This window comes from Scyliorhinus torazame, chromosome 29 (assembly GCF_047496885.1).
Source record: "Scyliorhinus torazame isolate Kashiwa2021f chromosome 29, sScyTor2.1, whole genome shotgun sequence".
NCBI classification, from domain to species: Eukaryota; Metazoa; Chordata; class Chondrichthyes; order Carcharhiniformes; family Scyliorhinidae; genus Scyliorhinus; species Scyliorhinus torazame.
Window position 1 is genome coordinate 14,611,318 of NC_092735.1, and position 17,329 is coordinate 14,628,646.

Consider the following 17,329-nt stretch of genomic DNA (forward strand, 5'->3'; position numbering starts at 1 on the left):
TTTGGACAATATTCCATTTTATTGGTCCCAATTTTTCCCATTTTGTTAGCAGAATAATATAGCTTTAGAACAGTGCTTGTGGTTTCAATAAATATTATATACAAATAGGTACGGCCGAATAACAGAACAAAGAAATGATCTGCATCAGCAAAACCGTCCAATTCACTCGAGGAAAGCAACCCGATGACTACCAAAAACACCTGATGAAATGACACCGATAGTCCCTCTAGAGTAAATACAAAAAAAAGGCTTTCAACAAAAGGTTTGATATCAAATTGAATTAAGGCTTATTTTTGGCAGCTGTTCCTGTATATTAGGTAGAAATATAATTAATGCTAAGAAACTACAAAATCTAAAGACAAACTGTGTTAACTGGAGTAAGAGTGCATATTGCCAGGGCTCAAGTCCAGTATTCAGACCAACGCACAGAATGTTTCTCATTCAATTTACGGAAGCACAGGGTTAACGTTCCAAAAGACAAAGTTGAGAGTCCTTGACAAAGATGGGCGACGTGAGAATGCAAACCGATGCCAATTTGATCGTGTTCATGTGCAAATGCCCCAACACAAGGCAGGACTGGAAGTAAGACCGTAACTGATTGAAGTACGAAGACCCTTCCTGCATCAGACTGGCGTCAGCTCCCCTTCGGCATGCGGAATTAGAAATAGATCTAAAGGACAGGCCATTCACCAGCTTAGAGTTTACGTCCCACCGCACGATACTACAGCATACTGTAACGCATACTGATCGCGGCCGAGGTGCAGCAAGAGCACTGGCATATTAAGTGCAGATATGAAGACCATCTGATTTCCAGTTTGAACCTGGAGAGAATGATCAACAGCAGCACAATGGAGGCTGAGACATTACAGGTCAACTGAAGTGCAATATTAGCCTCAGGAACAGCTTCACTGTTATGTGCCCTTCATTACAAATAACATGTAACAGCACAGCTGCAGCACCTGGCTTCTGCAAATGGACACCTGTAGGATGTTTGTCTGCTCACAAGATGCTTGAAAGTGCACAATGCCACATGCACGTGTTATATATGGACATGCATGCGTATATATCCTGCTACAGCTTTCAGATGTCTGCGCTCGTGTTGCACAGCAGTGCAAATGTTGTTAATTCATTGTTTACACTATCACTACAGAGTGGAATGCCTCATTTCTGCAAAGCCAGCACCGAAATGAGCTTATTCTGCAAGCTTCCAGTTGTGAAGCTTTCACAGTCTGGAGGTTTGTAGCTCCTTCACTGTGCAGAGATTCAACTGATGGCAATGAAAGAGACTGGGGACCACAGCCCACTGATTCCATATTCGAAGACCGTTCACACATACTCTATCCTGCTTCATTCTGAAAAGATCCCTTGGATGGTTGCACAAAGCAAAATTAGTGAAGCCGGCAATAGCTCCCTTCATACAAGGGAGCTCCAATATTGACAGGCCGGCAATTGAAAGGGAAGTGGTGCAATCAACAGTCTGTTCAGGACTCCAGCACCTTCATAACCAGAGCTGGAAAGGGTCAGCAGCATGTCTCAACAACGAGCTGAAACAATATGGGACCAAGTGAAAAGTCAGTGTGACGCACAAACCCGGAGTCCAGAGATGGAGGTTAAAGCTTTGGGCTCCAGCCCTTCTGTCTTTCTCCTTCCTGATTCTAGCACTGTTCCTCTTCTTTATTTCAATTCTGAAGGACTGCTCACCCCACAGATGTTGATTGACCTGTGTCCAAACCCAGGAAGTGCCCAGTGCCGCCAGATGGCGCCCTGTGCCCCCAGACTGTCTGGCACCCTGTATCCTAAGGTGCCCTCTGCCCCAGGGTGCTCGCCACCCTGTGCAATGAAGTGGCACACAACTCTCATATATAGTCCCTGATGAGACACTGGTAAGTTACTGCTTTTTGGAGATTTCAGTTATAACTGATAAAGGTTTCCACTTTCTTCTGGTGATAATTAATCTTCAGACACCGTGCCTAAAAAAAAAACTAGCACCTGCAAACAAAAGTTCAGAATTGTGCTGTGTGTTGGCAGGTATTTTATGCAAGGTGTTGTGCAGTAGCAGGAGTGTGAGAGACAGGAACTGGACAGGATCTTCACATACTGATAGAGATGCTACTCCAGTGCACAATGGCTCGGCGTGGAACTAGCGAACAAGTATAGAGTCAGTCAGGAACTAGCACTCAACCGTGCAGCTGTACAACACTGTACAGAAGGAAAGAACAGGCTTTAGCCAGAGAATGGATGAAGTGTCTCATCGGTGATGTTAAAACGCGTTCAGCACAATAATACAGGACTGGAGTGGCTTCTATTGCACATAAACTAAAGATATATAGTGAGTAACGTCAGGTCAGCACCATGAGGGAGCTGGTTAATGTCAGTATGAGACTTCGATACTCTTCCTATAAACCAATCACTGTGAAGTTGAACAAGTCCCAACAAGTGCAGCTGTGCCAGTCATCGCCAGCTGGTGCCACACATGCAGCTTTCCATTCAGCTCAGCACTTTCACCAGTCACAAATTCTTCTCCTTGGTATTTTTGGACTTTCCCTCTGGTTTGTTGCCCAGAAACTTCAGCATCTTGCTTGGTTTGAATTTTAACTTTTTCTTTATTTCGCTGTTGGTGTCTTTGTGGAAATCTGTTTTGTAAAAAAAAAGATCAGGTTTCTGAAGAATACAAATTGGTTAATACAGCCCGGCCAGCACGAGGGAGCGGGGCCAGCCCGAGGGAGCGGGGCCAGCCCGAGGGAGCGGTGCCAGCCCGAGGGAGCGGGGCCTGCGGACAGCCCGAGGGAGCGGGGCCAGCCCGAGGGAGCGGGGCCAGCCCGAGGGAGCGGGGCCAGCCCGAGGGAGCGGGGGGAGCCCGAGGGAGCGGGGGGAGCCCGAGGGAGCGGGGGGAGCCCGAGGGAGCGGGGGGAGCCCGAGGGAGCGGGGGGAGCCCGAGGGAGCGGGGCCAGCCCGAGGGAGCCCGAGGGAGCGGGGCCGGCCCGAGGGAGCGGGGCCTGCGGACAGCCCGAGGGAGCGGGGCCTGCGGACAGCCCGAGGGAGCGGGGCCTGCGGACAGCCCGAGGGAGCGGGGCCTGTGGACAGCCCGAGGGAGCGGGGCCTGCGGACAGCCCGAGGGAGCGGGGCCTGCGGACAGCCCGAGGGGGCGGGGCCTGCGGACAGCCCGAGGGAGCGGGGCCTGCGGACAGCCCGAGGGAGCGGGGCCTGCGGACAGCCCGAGGGAGCGGGGCCTGCGGACAGCCCGAGGGAGCGGGGCCTGCGGACAGCCCGAGGGAGCGGGGCCTGCGGACAGCCCGAGGGAGCGGGGCCTGCGGACAGCACGGGGAGCGGGGCCTGCGGACAGCACGGGGAGCGGGGTCTGCGGACAGCACGGGGGAGCCGGGCCTGCGGTCAGCACGAGGTATGGGGCCTGCGGTCAGCATGAGGTACGGGGCCTGCGGTCAGCACAGGGAGCAGGGTCTGCGGACAGCACGGGGAGCCGGGCCTGCGGTCAGCACGAGGTACGGGGCCTGCTGACAGCACGGGGGAGCCGGGCCTGCGGTCAGCACGAGGTACGGGGCCTGCGGTCAGCACGAGGTACGGGGCCTGCGGTCAGCACAGGGAGCAGGGTCTGCGGACAGCACGGGGAGCCGGGCCTGCGGTCAGCACGAGGTACGGGGCCTACTGACAGCACGGGGGAGCGGGGCCTGCGGTCAGCACGAGGTACGGGGCCTGCGGACAGCACGGGGGAACGGTGCCTACAGTCAGCCTGAGGGAGCGGGGACTTGATTCACTGTTGGTCTGCCTCAGGGGTTAAGAGAACTGACAACATACGTTTATATAACACCTTTAATGTAACAAAGTGTTCCAAGGTTCTTCACAAGATTGGTATCAAACACAATTTGACATTGAACCACGTAAGGAAGCTTTAGCAGAGGTGACTAAAAGCTTGGTTTCAAAGAGGGTTTAAGGAGTGTATATAAGGAGAGAGAGAGATGGAGTGGAAAGGTTTAGGGAGGTAATTAGAGTGTTTAGTCTCGATGGTGGGGCGATTACAATTGATTGCGCAAGAGACCAGAACATGATAAGCACAGGGATGTTAGAGGGGTTAATGACTGTAGGAAATTAGAGATGAGGGAAGCGAGGACATGGAGGGATTTGAAAGAACAGATGACAATTTTAAAATCGAGGCACTGTTCCCTCAGGGAGCAGGCACACCTGCTGCACAATGTCTCAGGCGGGGCGGAGTACATTCTCCTGGGCACTATTGTGACATTAGTCTAACAAAACACTCCATATTCAATAAATAATAAACCATCACTAGACACAGACACATTGATGCGTGAAAGGACCCAGCCAGAAGGGGGAGAAACAACATCAATCTTTGTGCTTTTACCATGAGAACCTCCAGCAGTGGGCAGACTTGAACCTTATGTGACTACTCACTGGTTCTCGGTATGAACCAGTGGTATGAACACCAATGGCAGAGTGATTTAAAATTCAGGGATGCTCAAGAGGCCAGAATTAGAGGGCAAAAATCTCAGAGGGTTGCAGAGCTAAAGGAGATTACAAAAATAGGAAGGGATGAAGTCATGGAGGGATTTTTGGACTTTTAAAATCAAGATGTTGCTTAACTGGAAGCCAATGGGTTCACCTGATGGGTGAATGGGACACGCAGCAAGTATCTTACCTTTGTTTTTTATCATTGCCGCCAGCACCTTGTCCTCCTCTTCCTCTCTGTAAAATAGTAACGAGAGAATTAATCTCCTAGTTCTCTCTCATGTACACGCCTTTGGGCATAATAAAGATATCCTCCACTATCCCGTGCCCATCGCTCACCGCCAGGAAGCTTGTACTCTAACATCCTGTGCCAGTTACCCCTACAGGACCCTGGTACCCCAATATCCAGAAGATCATAAGATGTAGGAGCAGAAACAGACCACTCGGCCCATCGAGTCTGTTCCGCCATTCAATGAGATCATGGCTGATCTGATATAATCCTCACCTGCATTTTCCCACCTTATCCCCATAATCCTTGATTCCCTCCCTGACTAAAAATCTGTCTATCTCAGCCTTGAACATTCTTAACGACCCAGCTTGACGCCCCTCGTCTAGGGCATGTTTACCATTTTGCCTGCTCCTCCCGGTCTGGGATGTTGGAAATTGGATTTAATTTGTGGATGATATTCTGACCTCCGGGTCCACCACACTCCAGCTACCTCCTCTCCCCACCCCCGCTCTCCTCAGTGCCACACTCCCAGGTCGCAGTCCTGGTTTTTTTTTTTCCCTTGATCTTTCTCCGGCTCCTACGACATGCATGGTTTAAAACCCGCGCCAGGCTATGGCACAACAAGCGGTTGGGCACCTTTCTGCTGAACTCCAATGAGTACAGGCCCAATCTACTCAACCTCTCCTCGGAAGAAAATCCCTCCATACCCAGGATCAACCTTGTGAACCTTCTCTGGACTGCCGGTTACCAATAAAGGATCCTAGTACTCCTACACAGATAATCATAGAATCCCTATAGTGTCGGAGGAGGCCATTTGGCCCATCGAGTCGGCACTAATCCTCCGAAAGAGCATCCTACATAGGCCCACTCCCCCGCCCTCTGCCCGAAACCCCACCTAATCTTTGGGCACTAAGGCGCAATTGATCACGGCCAAGCCACCTAACCTGCACATCTTTGGGCTGCGGAGGAAACCACCCTGTGCCAGTTACCCTTACAGGGCCCTAGTACCCCTACATCCTGTGCCAGTTACCCCTACAGGAAGCTGCCACCCCAATATCCTGTGCCAGTTAACCCTTACAGGAAGCCAGGCCCCATTATTCTGCACCTTGCACCCCAGCATCCTAATTACTGATTAGATTACCGCTGTCGGTCCTCATCCAGGCTGTTGATGATGGCGTTTCTTTGCTCGATGACTGTAATTAACTCCTGCATTAACTCGGTCTCTCGCGCTCGATCCTCATCGGTCCAATCTTTCTCTGCAGGGATAATTGAAGCAGTGATCAGCCTGAGGGAATTGGGAGGGCAGGGGTAAATCCTGAGTGCGCTCTTGTAGCAGTCACTGACCTGGTTTGTTGAGTAGACAGCGTAGTTCATACTCCACGTCAGCCTGTCGCTCCTCCAGATTCTGCTGCTTGAAACTGGGAAAGGACAGGGTTCATTCACTTCATTAAAACAGGCTTCACACAATCTAGAAATCATAGAATCACTAAAGTGCGTAAAGAGGCCATTAGGCCCATCGAATCTGCACCGACTCTCCGAAATAGCACCCTACCCAGGCCCATCCCACTACCCCCCGCCCTATTCCTGAAACGCCACCTAACCTGCACTAAGGGGGCAAATTGATCATGGCCAATCCACCTAACCTGCACATCCTTGGGCTGTGGGAGGAAACTGGAGCAGCCGCGGGGAAACCCCACGAGGTTGAGGGGGGCTCATGCAGCCCCCCTCAAACACAGCTCCAAATGCCAATCGTTATATAGCCGACCATCCATTTACAACTCCTTCATTAAGCCAGTGCGACTGGGCTAAGACAAACTGCGCCTGGGTCCAACACTATTCCCTCACCATCTGCTCACGCTTGCTGACGGACTGCTACTGGTCAGGGCACTGCTCAGGGACTAGAACAACCTGTTGATTTAACCTTCTTGCATTAAATGGAAACAGTGGCCTGGGCCAGAGCAGAGGGGCCTGTCTGAAATACCAGTCTGTACAAGCACGCAGCCACTCTTATTCCTGATAGAGGAACGAGTATAAGGTAGAAATGACAGCTTCACACAAGCACTCAACGTTTACACAGGGGTGCAGAGGATAATGATTTCAATAACAAACTAGCTCAGGATTGGCTGTATGCCTAACGCCACATTGACAGATGGTACATCAGGATTCACCAAAGACAGCACTTCCTATCCCCTCTCCTTCACACACCACCCCCTAGGTCAGAGACATCTCAGCAATCCCTGAACATCCACAAAGAGTAAATTAATTAGGGACAGGACGAAGACATGGCCCTTTACCCTCAGGACACCCCTAACATTCACAAAATCATTGCGTTTCAGAGGTGTCTGAGACATGGCATCAAAGGACTTTTTGGAAGAAGTCCCAGTTTCAGGCCTCGGCAGGACTCACGTGTAAACCAGCTCGGACTCGCGGCGAACCAGCATGTGCTTCTCATGGATCAGCTTGAACCAGTCGACCAAGAGATCATCTTCCTCTTCATCTGCGGGTGCAAAACGAAAATTAATGCTTTTTTTCTTTCTTTTCCAATTAAGGGGCAATTTAGCGTGGCCAATCCACCTAACCTGCACATCTTTGGGTTGTGGGGGCGAGATCTACGCAGACACGGGGAAAATGTGCAAACTCCACACGGGCAGTGACCCAGAGCCGGGATCGAACTCGGGTCCCTCAGTGCTGTGAGGCAGCAGTGCTAACCACCGTGCCGCCCCAACAAAAATGAATGCTGATTGGAGATGTGCCAAGGTCCATTTGCCCTCCTGAGAATCACTGCCACTCACTCGCCTGCCTAACCCACAGTCCCCTATTTCTCCCACATTTTATCCTTGTTTTCAAAATCCTCTATAGCTTTCTCGTCCCGAATACATAATAGGGATGAGTTATATACGCAAACTACAATGGAAACCTCTCTCGGCCTTTGATGTGAACGGATAGGAATTCTCCTCCCGCCAGCTGATCAGCATTCCATCCTCTGTGGTATTGGGATAGCATTTCTGTAACCTCCAGCCATCCGGAATTCTGCGAAGCTCCAATTCTGGCCGCTTGCGCATTCCCGATTTTCATCACTTCACAATTGGTGGCAGTTCCTTCAGTTGCCTTGGTCCCAAGCTCTGAAATTCCCTCCTTACTTCTCTCCCCCTTTTTAAAAAAAGAACTTTCCATTCCCTAGGCACGGACTCCGACCCTCTCCCTGGTAACAGTCAAAGCTAGAACCAACTGTTGCAACGTAACAAGATAAGCTTCCAACCAGAAAACCATGTAATTACCAAGACGGGTGTTCCCGCCTCGATTACATCGCCGACTCCACCCTTCCGCTGCTGGTCTTCCACATTTCCCCCTTCGCAAGCTGGAACTCATCCTAAACATCTGCTGCCTGGGTCCAAACACGCACCAAAGCCCATTTAGCCATCACCCTTTACTCGTTGACCTACACTGGCTCCCGCGGGGTTAAGCCACACCGTGTATTAAAATACTCAACCTTGTTGTCAAATCTCTCCACCAGCTCATTGCTCCCCATCTCTGCAAACTCTTCCCACTCCAAAACCCTCCGTGATATCTATGCTCCTCTATTCAGGCCTCTTGAGCACCCCCAATTTTAATTGCTCCACCATTCAGCTGTCTTGTCCCCAAGTACTAGAATCCCCTCCCTGCCCCTCTCTACCTCAGATTTCTTCTTTAAGACTCCTTAAAACCTATCTCTTTAATTAAGCTTTTGGCAAACTGCCCTCATATCTCCCTCTGTGGCCAAGTGTAATATTTTGATTGATAACGCTACTAAGTACAGTGCTCCATAAATGCCAAGTTGTTGCTGAACAGCTCGAGCCCCAAAGGCAGAGATTTTTCTGAATGTATTCAGGACAATTTTCTGGAGCAATATGTTCTAGAACCAACAAGTGGATAGGGTTCCGCAGAAAGGGCTTTGACCTGAAATACCGACTCTTTCTCTCCGTCCACAGATGCCGAGAATTTGAAGCACTTTTGTGTTTTATTTCAGATTTCCAGCATTGGAAACATTTTGCTTTTCCAATCATAGAATTTACAGTGCAGAAGGAGGCCATTCGTTCCATCGAGGCTACACCGGCTCTTAGAAAGAGCACCCTACCCAAGCCCACACCACCCTATCCCCATAACCCAGTAACCCCACTCAACCAACACTAAGGGCAATTTTGGACACTAAGTGCAATTTAGCGTGGTCAATCCACCTAACCTGCACATCTTTGGACTATGGGAGGAAACCGGAGCACCCGGAGGAAACCCACGCACACATGGGGAGAACGTGCAGACTCCGCACAGACAGTGACCCAGCCGGGAATTGAACCTGGGACCCTGGAGCTGTGAAGCAATTGTGCTATCCACAATGCTACCGTGCTGCCCGCTTTTGCTGTTATACTTGTTAGGGAGGATGCGTTATACAGAATATTACTTTCTAGCTTAATCGGCTGGACAGACACGTGCATATAAATAGAGTTTTTTGAAAAGAACACTTGCGCTAAGCAAAGGATGCTGGCCTATGGCAGCTACTATGTTGCATTTGCGAAGGACACGAGCTGCTTTATGGAGAGAGAGTCGATGCAGTTCTCTGTAAGTGGATAATAGAGTGAGTGGACGGAGTGGGTAAGAGAAGCCAAGCTGAAACCAGAGATCCAGCTCTTGGCTGTAAAATATACTGGATTTGAATTAACAGAGAATGCCACAGGGAGACAGGGCAACTAAACTGCCTTATGCCCTCTACCCTTCTCTGAAACCTCTCTCATTAAAGCGGAGATGTTTCTCATTTGAAAACCCACCAGATGACCTCACATTAATGGGAAGTTGGACGTATTTTTCCATTTGCCTCCCTGTGTTTGCGTGGGTTTCGCCCCCACAATCTAAAGATGGGCAGGCTAGGTGGATTGACCATGCTAAACTGCTCCTTAATTGGAAAAAATGAATTAAACTGACTCTTTACTTGTTAACTTAAACAACCTGTCAGGCTTATTTCTTACACCAAGCTATATACATGGTTAAGTGTATTTTGTCTGGACTTAAGGTGGTATTCAAAAAGATTCTATACAAGAAATCTACTAATAAAAGTGACAGTGCATGGAACCGGAGCCACGGGTAGGAAACTAGTTAGGAGGTAGGAGACAGAAAATAGGGATAATGGGTAGGTGTTACCCAGAGATCTATACTGTCACTGAAGCTTTCCATTATATTTCTTGTAGTGATATGTATAATGTATGGGTGAGATGCGATGGTGGTTGAGGAGTGTGAGAGAGGTGCGAGGTGGTTGAGGAGTGTGAGAGAGGTGTATAATGTAGGGAATGTAAAGGGTTAACAAGATGTTCATGCATCTCAACACTAGATGGCACCACAGAGTAGTCATATAAATATACCGTGACTCCTGGGATTCTGGGAGAAGGTGTTAGTGGCAGGTTAAGAATGAAAATGAAATGAAAATCGCTTATTGTCACAAATAGGCTTCAAATGAAGTTACTGTGAAAAGCCCCTAGTCGCCACATTCCGGCACCTGTTCGGGGAGGCTGGTACGGGAATTGAACCGTGCTGCTGGCCTGCCTTGGTCTGCTTTCAAAGCCAGCGATTTAGCCCTGTGCTATACCAGCCCCTGATAGGCTGTTCATTGTATTAGAGAGAGATTAGACAGCATAGTTAGTTCTTATAGATTTCTGTAGCATAGATTTAATAATATTCTTTCCTTAGCTATTACTTAGTAAGGTGTGCAAATCATTAAAGTAGTGTAAATAAACTAGCTTTGTTTGAAATACATAGCTTGATGTTCTTTGTCAGCACTATGACTTTTAGCCATCTTGAGGGACTTAACAGAGAACACCACATTTCTAAATGACTTAGATTGAGGAATAGAGATCCATGTATCCAAGTTTGCTGATAACATCAAGTTAGGTGATACAATAAGTACGACGGATGTGAACAGAATGTTGAAGAGGCATTGATGGATTCGATGGGTAACCGTGTGAGGTTATTCACTAGACTTCAGTAAGATGCATCCGAGTACTGTCTAAATAGCGAGAAGCTGGGAATTGTGAAGGAGTAGGGATATTTAAAGGCCCAAGTACAGAATCATATCAAGCTACAGGTACAAAAACCTTTGAAAAGGCTATTAAACGCAGAGGTTAGCACTGCTGCTTCATGGCACCGAGGACCTGGGTTCGATCCTGGCACCGGGTCACTGTCCGTGTGGAGTTTGCACATTCTCCCCGTGTCTGCGTGGGTCTCAACCTCACAACCAGATAGGTGGATGGGCCATGCCCCTTAATTGAAAAAAAAAAAGAATTGGGTACTTTAAATTAAAAAAAATAAAAAGGCTATTGAAATAACAATAATAAAAATCTTTATTAGTGTCACAAGTAGGCTTACATTAACACTGCAATGAAGTTACTGTGAAAACCCCCTAGTCGCCACACTCCGGCGCCTGTTCGGGTACACTAAGGGAGAATTCAGAATGTCCAAATCACCTAACAAGCGCGTCTTTCGGGACTTGTGGGAGGAAACCGGAGGAAACCCACGCAGGCACGGGGAGAACGTGCAGACTCCGCACCGACAGTGACCCAAGCTGGGAATCGAACCCGGGACCATGGCGAAAAGCAACAGTGCTAACCACTGTGCTACCGTGCCACCCTAATGGCCACTAACTCTTGAGAGGGGCCAAAATATTGGCCTGTATCGCAGGGGGCAGCAATATAAAGGGAAGTTACGTGACCACTGTGTAAAGCTCTGGTTAGACCTCATCTGGAGTAATTGAGAGTTCTGAGCAACACATTCAAGAAGGATATTTTGGAGCTGATTCACCGGATATTACCAGGGTTACATTATGGGGACAGATTGCATTGATTAAGCTAGCAGTCCCTTGAATATAGAAGATTAAGGGGGTCATCTAATGGATGTGCTTAAGATATCAAAGAAGCTGTCGGGATAGAGAGTGAGAAGCCGTATCCTATAGAGGGGGAGTCACTGGAAAGTTAGAGGTAGGCCTCTACAAGGGCTGTGTCAGGAAACACAAAGGCTAATGGAAATCTGGAACTCTCTCCCTTAAATAGATGTTGAGGCGAGGGGTCAAATTTCAAAATGGAGACTGAGTTAGGACAGGATATTTTTGGGTCATCCGCAAACTTGGCAACAGTGCATCCACTTCCTTCATCCAAGTCAGTAATATATATTGTGAATAATTGTAGCCCGAGCACTGATCCCTGTGGCACTCCACTAGTTACAGGTTGCCATTCTGGTAATGCCCCTCTCATCCCAACTCTGTCTTCTATCAGTTAGCCAAGCCTCTATCCATGCTAATATTCTACCTCCATCAGCATGGGCTCTCCCCATAGCTCTGCTTCTTTATTTCCCTCAATTACATATCCAACTCCCTTTTGAAATCATTTTGCCATCTCCGCTTCCACCATGCTCATAGGAAAGGTCTTTCAGGTCATTACCACTTGTTACATTAAAAAAAGTTCTTCCTCACCATTCCCCCCTGCACCTCCAGCCCCAAACCTTAAATCTGTGCCCCTTCAGTCCCTGTACCATCAGCTATTCTGACAATTCTAGTTCAAAGAGAGTCAGCTGAACCCACCATTTTCACAGCTGCGCAGCTTTTCCTCCAGTGCAACCCCATGATGCTCCAGTTCATCCAGACTCTGCTCCAGTTGTTCCAACTCTCCTTGGATACTCTCCTCTGGAATGTACTGATCTGCATGCACCTGAAAAATCACACAACTTTGATAGATTAGAAACGGTTTTCAAAATGAATCAGGGTAGAAGAAGAAAAGTGTGAATCATCCTCAAAGGCCACATTTGAGGTCCAGATTTAAGAGCATAGGTCCATGCTACACAATCCCATTTGCCCTGGATCAGTTGCAGAGTTTGGCCACATTTTCAAATGGTTGCGAGCACAGCACCACGCAGAGCTTTTCCATTTTGAGGTGAAGGCATATTTAACATCGTCCAAACAGTGCTCCTCAAATAACACTTTCTACCGGTTGATAAAGTGAAAAAAATAATCCGTGTGATAACAGGTCTCTTTCTTATTTTCTTTCACACACACAGGGAGCCCACACATGATGCACAATCAGAGTGTGAAAATAGCAAACACGCACACAGGGCGTAAGTGAACATGCTAACAGCTCCCAATGGCCAGTATTTTCCAGTACCCCTGTGGCGGGTTCTCCTGGCGAGTCACTGAAACCTCCATTCACATCGGCAGGACCGGAAGATCCCACCGGCTTGAAGAGTTGGAAAATTCCGACCACTGAGTGTGTTAACAGCCACGCTGCCACCCCACCCACACACGCATGTAGCCGCTGCCGCGCACGCAGCCCCAGCCCCGCGCGCACGCAGCCCCAGCCCCGCGCGCACGCAGCCCCAGCCCCGCGCGCACGCAGCCCCAGCCCCGCGCGCACGCAGCCCCAGCCCCGCGCGCACGCAGCCCCAGCCCCGCGCGCACGCAGAGGGTGACATGCGGGGTCTCAGCAGAGGGGTGGCATGCGGGAGCTCAGGAGAGAGATGGCGAGAGGGGTGGCAAGCGGGGTCCTGGGAAAGGGGTGGCAAGTGGGGGCTCGCGAGAGGGATGGTGAATGGGAGCCGACCAGTAGGAGATGCCAAGTGGTAGGTGGTGAGCAGAGAGGGAGGTGGGGAACTGGATGCAGTGAGTCAGAGATGGGAAGTGGGAGACAGGGAGCAGGTGGGAAAGAGGAGGCAAGGGCTCAGGCTAATGGCACAACCGTAAATCAGTACTGCCACCAGCTGATGAATACATAATACTGATGTCAATGGGAGGAGAAGCCTTGCATACGCTGGACTGAGCGAGTGGGTACCGAGTGCACTCAGTCACCCGTTTCCTTATCAGCGTTAGATGATAGCATTCTTGGTATTAGAAATGTAGGTTCAGTGAAACGAAAAGCAGGTTAAACATCTTACACTTACCTTGCGTTTAATTAATGGGAATCCATGGCCAGGTGCAGGTGGGCGAGCCGGCTTTGGCCCTTTCCGTGGCCGAGGCGGGGCAGTTATTCCAGCTGGACTGGATTTTCTATCAAATGGATTTTCTTTACATGAAGACTGCAAAAAAAAATAAAAATAAAAAAAAAAAAATTGTTTTTAATTTTCTGAACAAACATTGATTCCCCAATGGGCGCCACGGTGGCACAGTGGTTAGCACTCTTGCTTCACAGCGCCAGGGACCCGGGTTTGATTCACGGCTTCGGTCACTGTCTGTGCGGAGTCTCTCCGTGTCTGCGTGGGTTTCCTCCGAGTGCTCTGGTTTCCTCCCACAAATCCCGAAGGACGGGCTTGTTAGGTGAATTGGACATTCTGAATTCTCCCTTGGTGTACCCTAGCAGGTGCCAGAGTGTGGCAACTAGGGGATTTTCACAGTCATTGCAGTGTTAATGTAAGCCTGCTTGTGACACTAATAAGGATTATTATAGTTCTCGCGATTTGGGAATCATTCACAGAATTTGGGCCGGTGAGAGCGCCGGTGTGATAGGGGATTCAATAATTGGGGCAAAGACAAGTTGGAAATGCCAGGCAGAACGTTAGTCACCAAGAATGGAATGCAGAGAAAACAAAGGGTAGAAAATAGACAGCAAAGCAGTTGTTCAGTGGTTAGTGGTATGTACTGTAAAATAAGGAGTGTAGTGAATAAGGCAGGTGAGCTGAGAGCATACATAAGACATCTGATCTGTCTGATATCATCGCTATTACCGAAACGTGGCTTAACAAAGGGCAGCAATGGCAGCTCAACATTCCTAGTTATTTTCAGATGGGATAGAAACTGACAGAAAAACGGAATACAATAGAGGAAATAATGCGTGGAGAGATTAAATGCTCAAAGGATCATCAAATGAAGCCATCTGTGTTAACTGTAGAATAAAAAAGGGGACAACCATACGGCGAGGAATATACTATAGACCCCAAAACAGTCAGAGGGAAACAGAAGAACAAGTATATAGGCAGAGTGCTGGAACGTACAGAAACAATAGGGCAGTAGGAATGTATTTTTTTTAACTATCCTAATGTTAACTGGGATAAATTCCATGTAAATTGCATTGAGGGCGCAGAATTCCTCAAATGTATTCTGGAGAAACTCCTTTTAACCAGTACATAGTAAGCCCAACAGGAGATGGGGCAATTCTGAATTTGATTGAAGGAATGAAGCTGGGCAGGTGGAAGGGATAGCAATGGAAGAGCATTTTAGAGTTAACAATTGCATTTCGTGTAGTTAGGGGAAAAGGATAAGGGAGGGAAGAACTTGGGGAAAATTACAATTACCAGGGAAGTACCACTAAGAAAATTGATGGAGCTGAGGGCTGACAAGTCCCCGGGTCCTGATGGACTTCAGCCGAGGGTCTCAAAGGCTGGTGAGATAATTGATGCATTGGTTTTAATTTTCCAAAATTCCCTAGATTTGATTGGAAGATAGCAAAATGTAAGTATTTTTTTCAAAAAGGGAGGGAGGCAGAAAGCAAGAAACTACAGACCAGTAGCTCGTAGGAAAAACGTTAGAAGCTATTATTAAAGATGTTATTTTGCAGGGCACTTGGAAAACCTCATGGCGATCAGGTAGAGCCAACATGGTTTTGAGAAAGGGAAACCATGTTTTTGTACCCAATTATTTTTTTTCCAATTAAGGGGCAATTTAGCGCGGCCAATCCACCTGACCTGCACATCTTTGGGTTGTGGGGGTGAGACCCACGCAGACACGGACAGTGACCCAGGGCCGGGATCGAACCCGGGTCCTCAAAGCCGTTGGCACCAGTGCTAACCCCCAGGGAAACCATGTTTTTAAATTTAGAGTGCCCAATGCATTTTTTCCAAGTAAAGGGCAATTTAGCGTGGCCAATGCACCCACCCTGCACATCTTTGGATTGTGGGGGCACAATATATTGGAATGGATTGAGAATTGGTCAGCAAACAGGAAACAAAGTGTAGGAATAAATGGGTCTTTTTCCAAGTGGTGGGCAGTGACTAGTGGGGTTCCGCAGGTGCATTACCCAGAATATATTTAGCGAGGTTTTCAAGCTAAGGAGAGCGTTGTTAGAAATAAACTATTTCCACTGAGTGTGGAGTCTATCACGAGGGAAGACGGTCTGAAGCCAGACTTACTAAGAATGAAATCAGGAGACACTTTTACACACAAAGGCTAGTAGAAGTTTGAAACTGTCTTCTGCAAACAGCAAGCAATGGTGGATCAAATGTTCATTTTAAATCTGAGATCTACAGGATTTTCTTATTCAAAGATATTAGACTGGGTGAAGTGTTGGAGCAAAGGTGGGCGGATGGAGTTGGATCAGTGATCAAAACGATTCTGCCTACACAAGAGTCATATTTGCGACTCGAAACACTGACACTGTTTCTGCCCCCACAGATGCAGCGAGACCCACTGAGTAAGCAACTGTTACAGAGCTTTTTTCATTACAGGGTATTCTGACAAACCTTCTCCCATGTAACTGTTTTACTGGCATCTGTTGAGGGTTCTGAGCATGTGCGAACGTTTGCAGTCTGCAAGAGTGTTCTGCGAGCAGGGCCTGCTTTACTGGAGCTCCTGTTTTCACAGTTATTACTGTTACCCTTGAACTTTTGGTTACTTATTCATATAAAGAAGTTCCTTCTTTTAGACGGCGCATTTTGTCTACCTCCTTTGCGGCCTCAAGTTACCAAAGTAACATACGAATTGGGAGGATTGGGCCCCTGAAGCCTGCTCAGGCATGCAATAAGATCGTGACTGATCTGACTGTGGCCTCAATGCGCCATTCTGCCAGCCCCTCGAACCTCTGACAGCTTTGCTAGTCAGGAGTCTATCTACCTCTGCTTTCCTTGACCCTGCCTCCACTGCTCTCTGGGGAACAGAGTTCCAAAGATACATGATCTTCTGAGAAAGAATTTCTCCACATTGCCATCTTAAAGATGAGTGAGACCCCTTATTTCAAAACTGTGCCGCCTAGTTCTAGTCTCTCCCACAAGGGGAAACATCCTTTCACATCCACCCTGTCAAGCCCCCCCAGGATCTTGTATGTCTCAGTAAGATCTCCTCTCATTCTTCTAAATTCCAATGGATACAGACCCAGCCTGTCCAAACTTTTCTCATTGGATCATCCCGCCCAGTCCAGGTATTTCCAGCACGTTATTTTATTTTTGTTTTGGGTTTCCAGCTATTGCAGTATTTTGTTTTTAATTCTAACTACTTCCTACTTTGTCGAACCTGCATGTGGAGGGTGCATACGATGGTTGCCCAGGAACCGGTGCTGTGATACTGAGAATAGGTTCAAATACAGAGACTGTGACCAAAGTGTCTGTCTTTCCAGCTGCTTGACCAAGGCATGCTTCACAATTGACTGCAAGCTAAAACGGAGTTGGGTAAATGGCAAGCAGACGCAAGGAGGAAGTCTTTGATTGATGGACAGGACACCCACCAACCCCGGATCAGTGCTGCAGCCCCAGTGTAATGAACTGAATAAATGACCTGCGTCTGATAGTTTCCTCACTCACAGGAACCCATTCTTCCCTGCTCCAAGAAGCAATCCATGTCGAACACGTGCTAACATTCCCAGGCAACTTCTGTCCTGACAGAAGGAAATACACATTACTATCCAGTTATCCGAC

At 48.4% G+C, this 17,329-nt stretch overlaps 1 protein-coding gene across 3 annotated transcripts in view; it reads right to left on the minus strand.

Annotated features, from left to right (window-relative positions):
• micall1a (MICAL-like 1a) overlaps positions 1 to 17,329 on the minus strand; it is a 72,297-nt gene continuing 54,968 nt past the window's right edge. For all 3 annotated transcript variants that reach the window (XM_072492098.1, XM_072492097.1, XM_072492099.1), the window contains 7 exons: positions 13,652 to 13,786; positions 12,303 to 12,429; positions 7,115 to 7,205; positions 6,053 to 6,126; positions 5,850 to 5,964; positions 4,670 to 4,716; positions 1 to 2,633 (listed from right to left, as the gene is read on the minus strand). In XM_072492098.1, the coding sequence (XP_072348199.1) occupies positions 2,509 to 2,633; positions 4,670 to 4,716; positions 5,850 to 5,964; positions 6,053 to 6,126; positions 7,115 to 7,205; positions 12,303 to 12,429; positions 13,652 to 13,786 (714 nt within the window). In that variant the 3' untranslated portion in view covers positions 1 to 2,508. The remainder of the gene's footprint in view (positions 2,634 to 4,669; positions 4,717 to 5,849; positions 5,965 to 6,052; positions 6,127 to 7,114; positions 7,206 to 12,302; positions 12,430 to 13,651; positions 13,787 to 17,329) is intronic.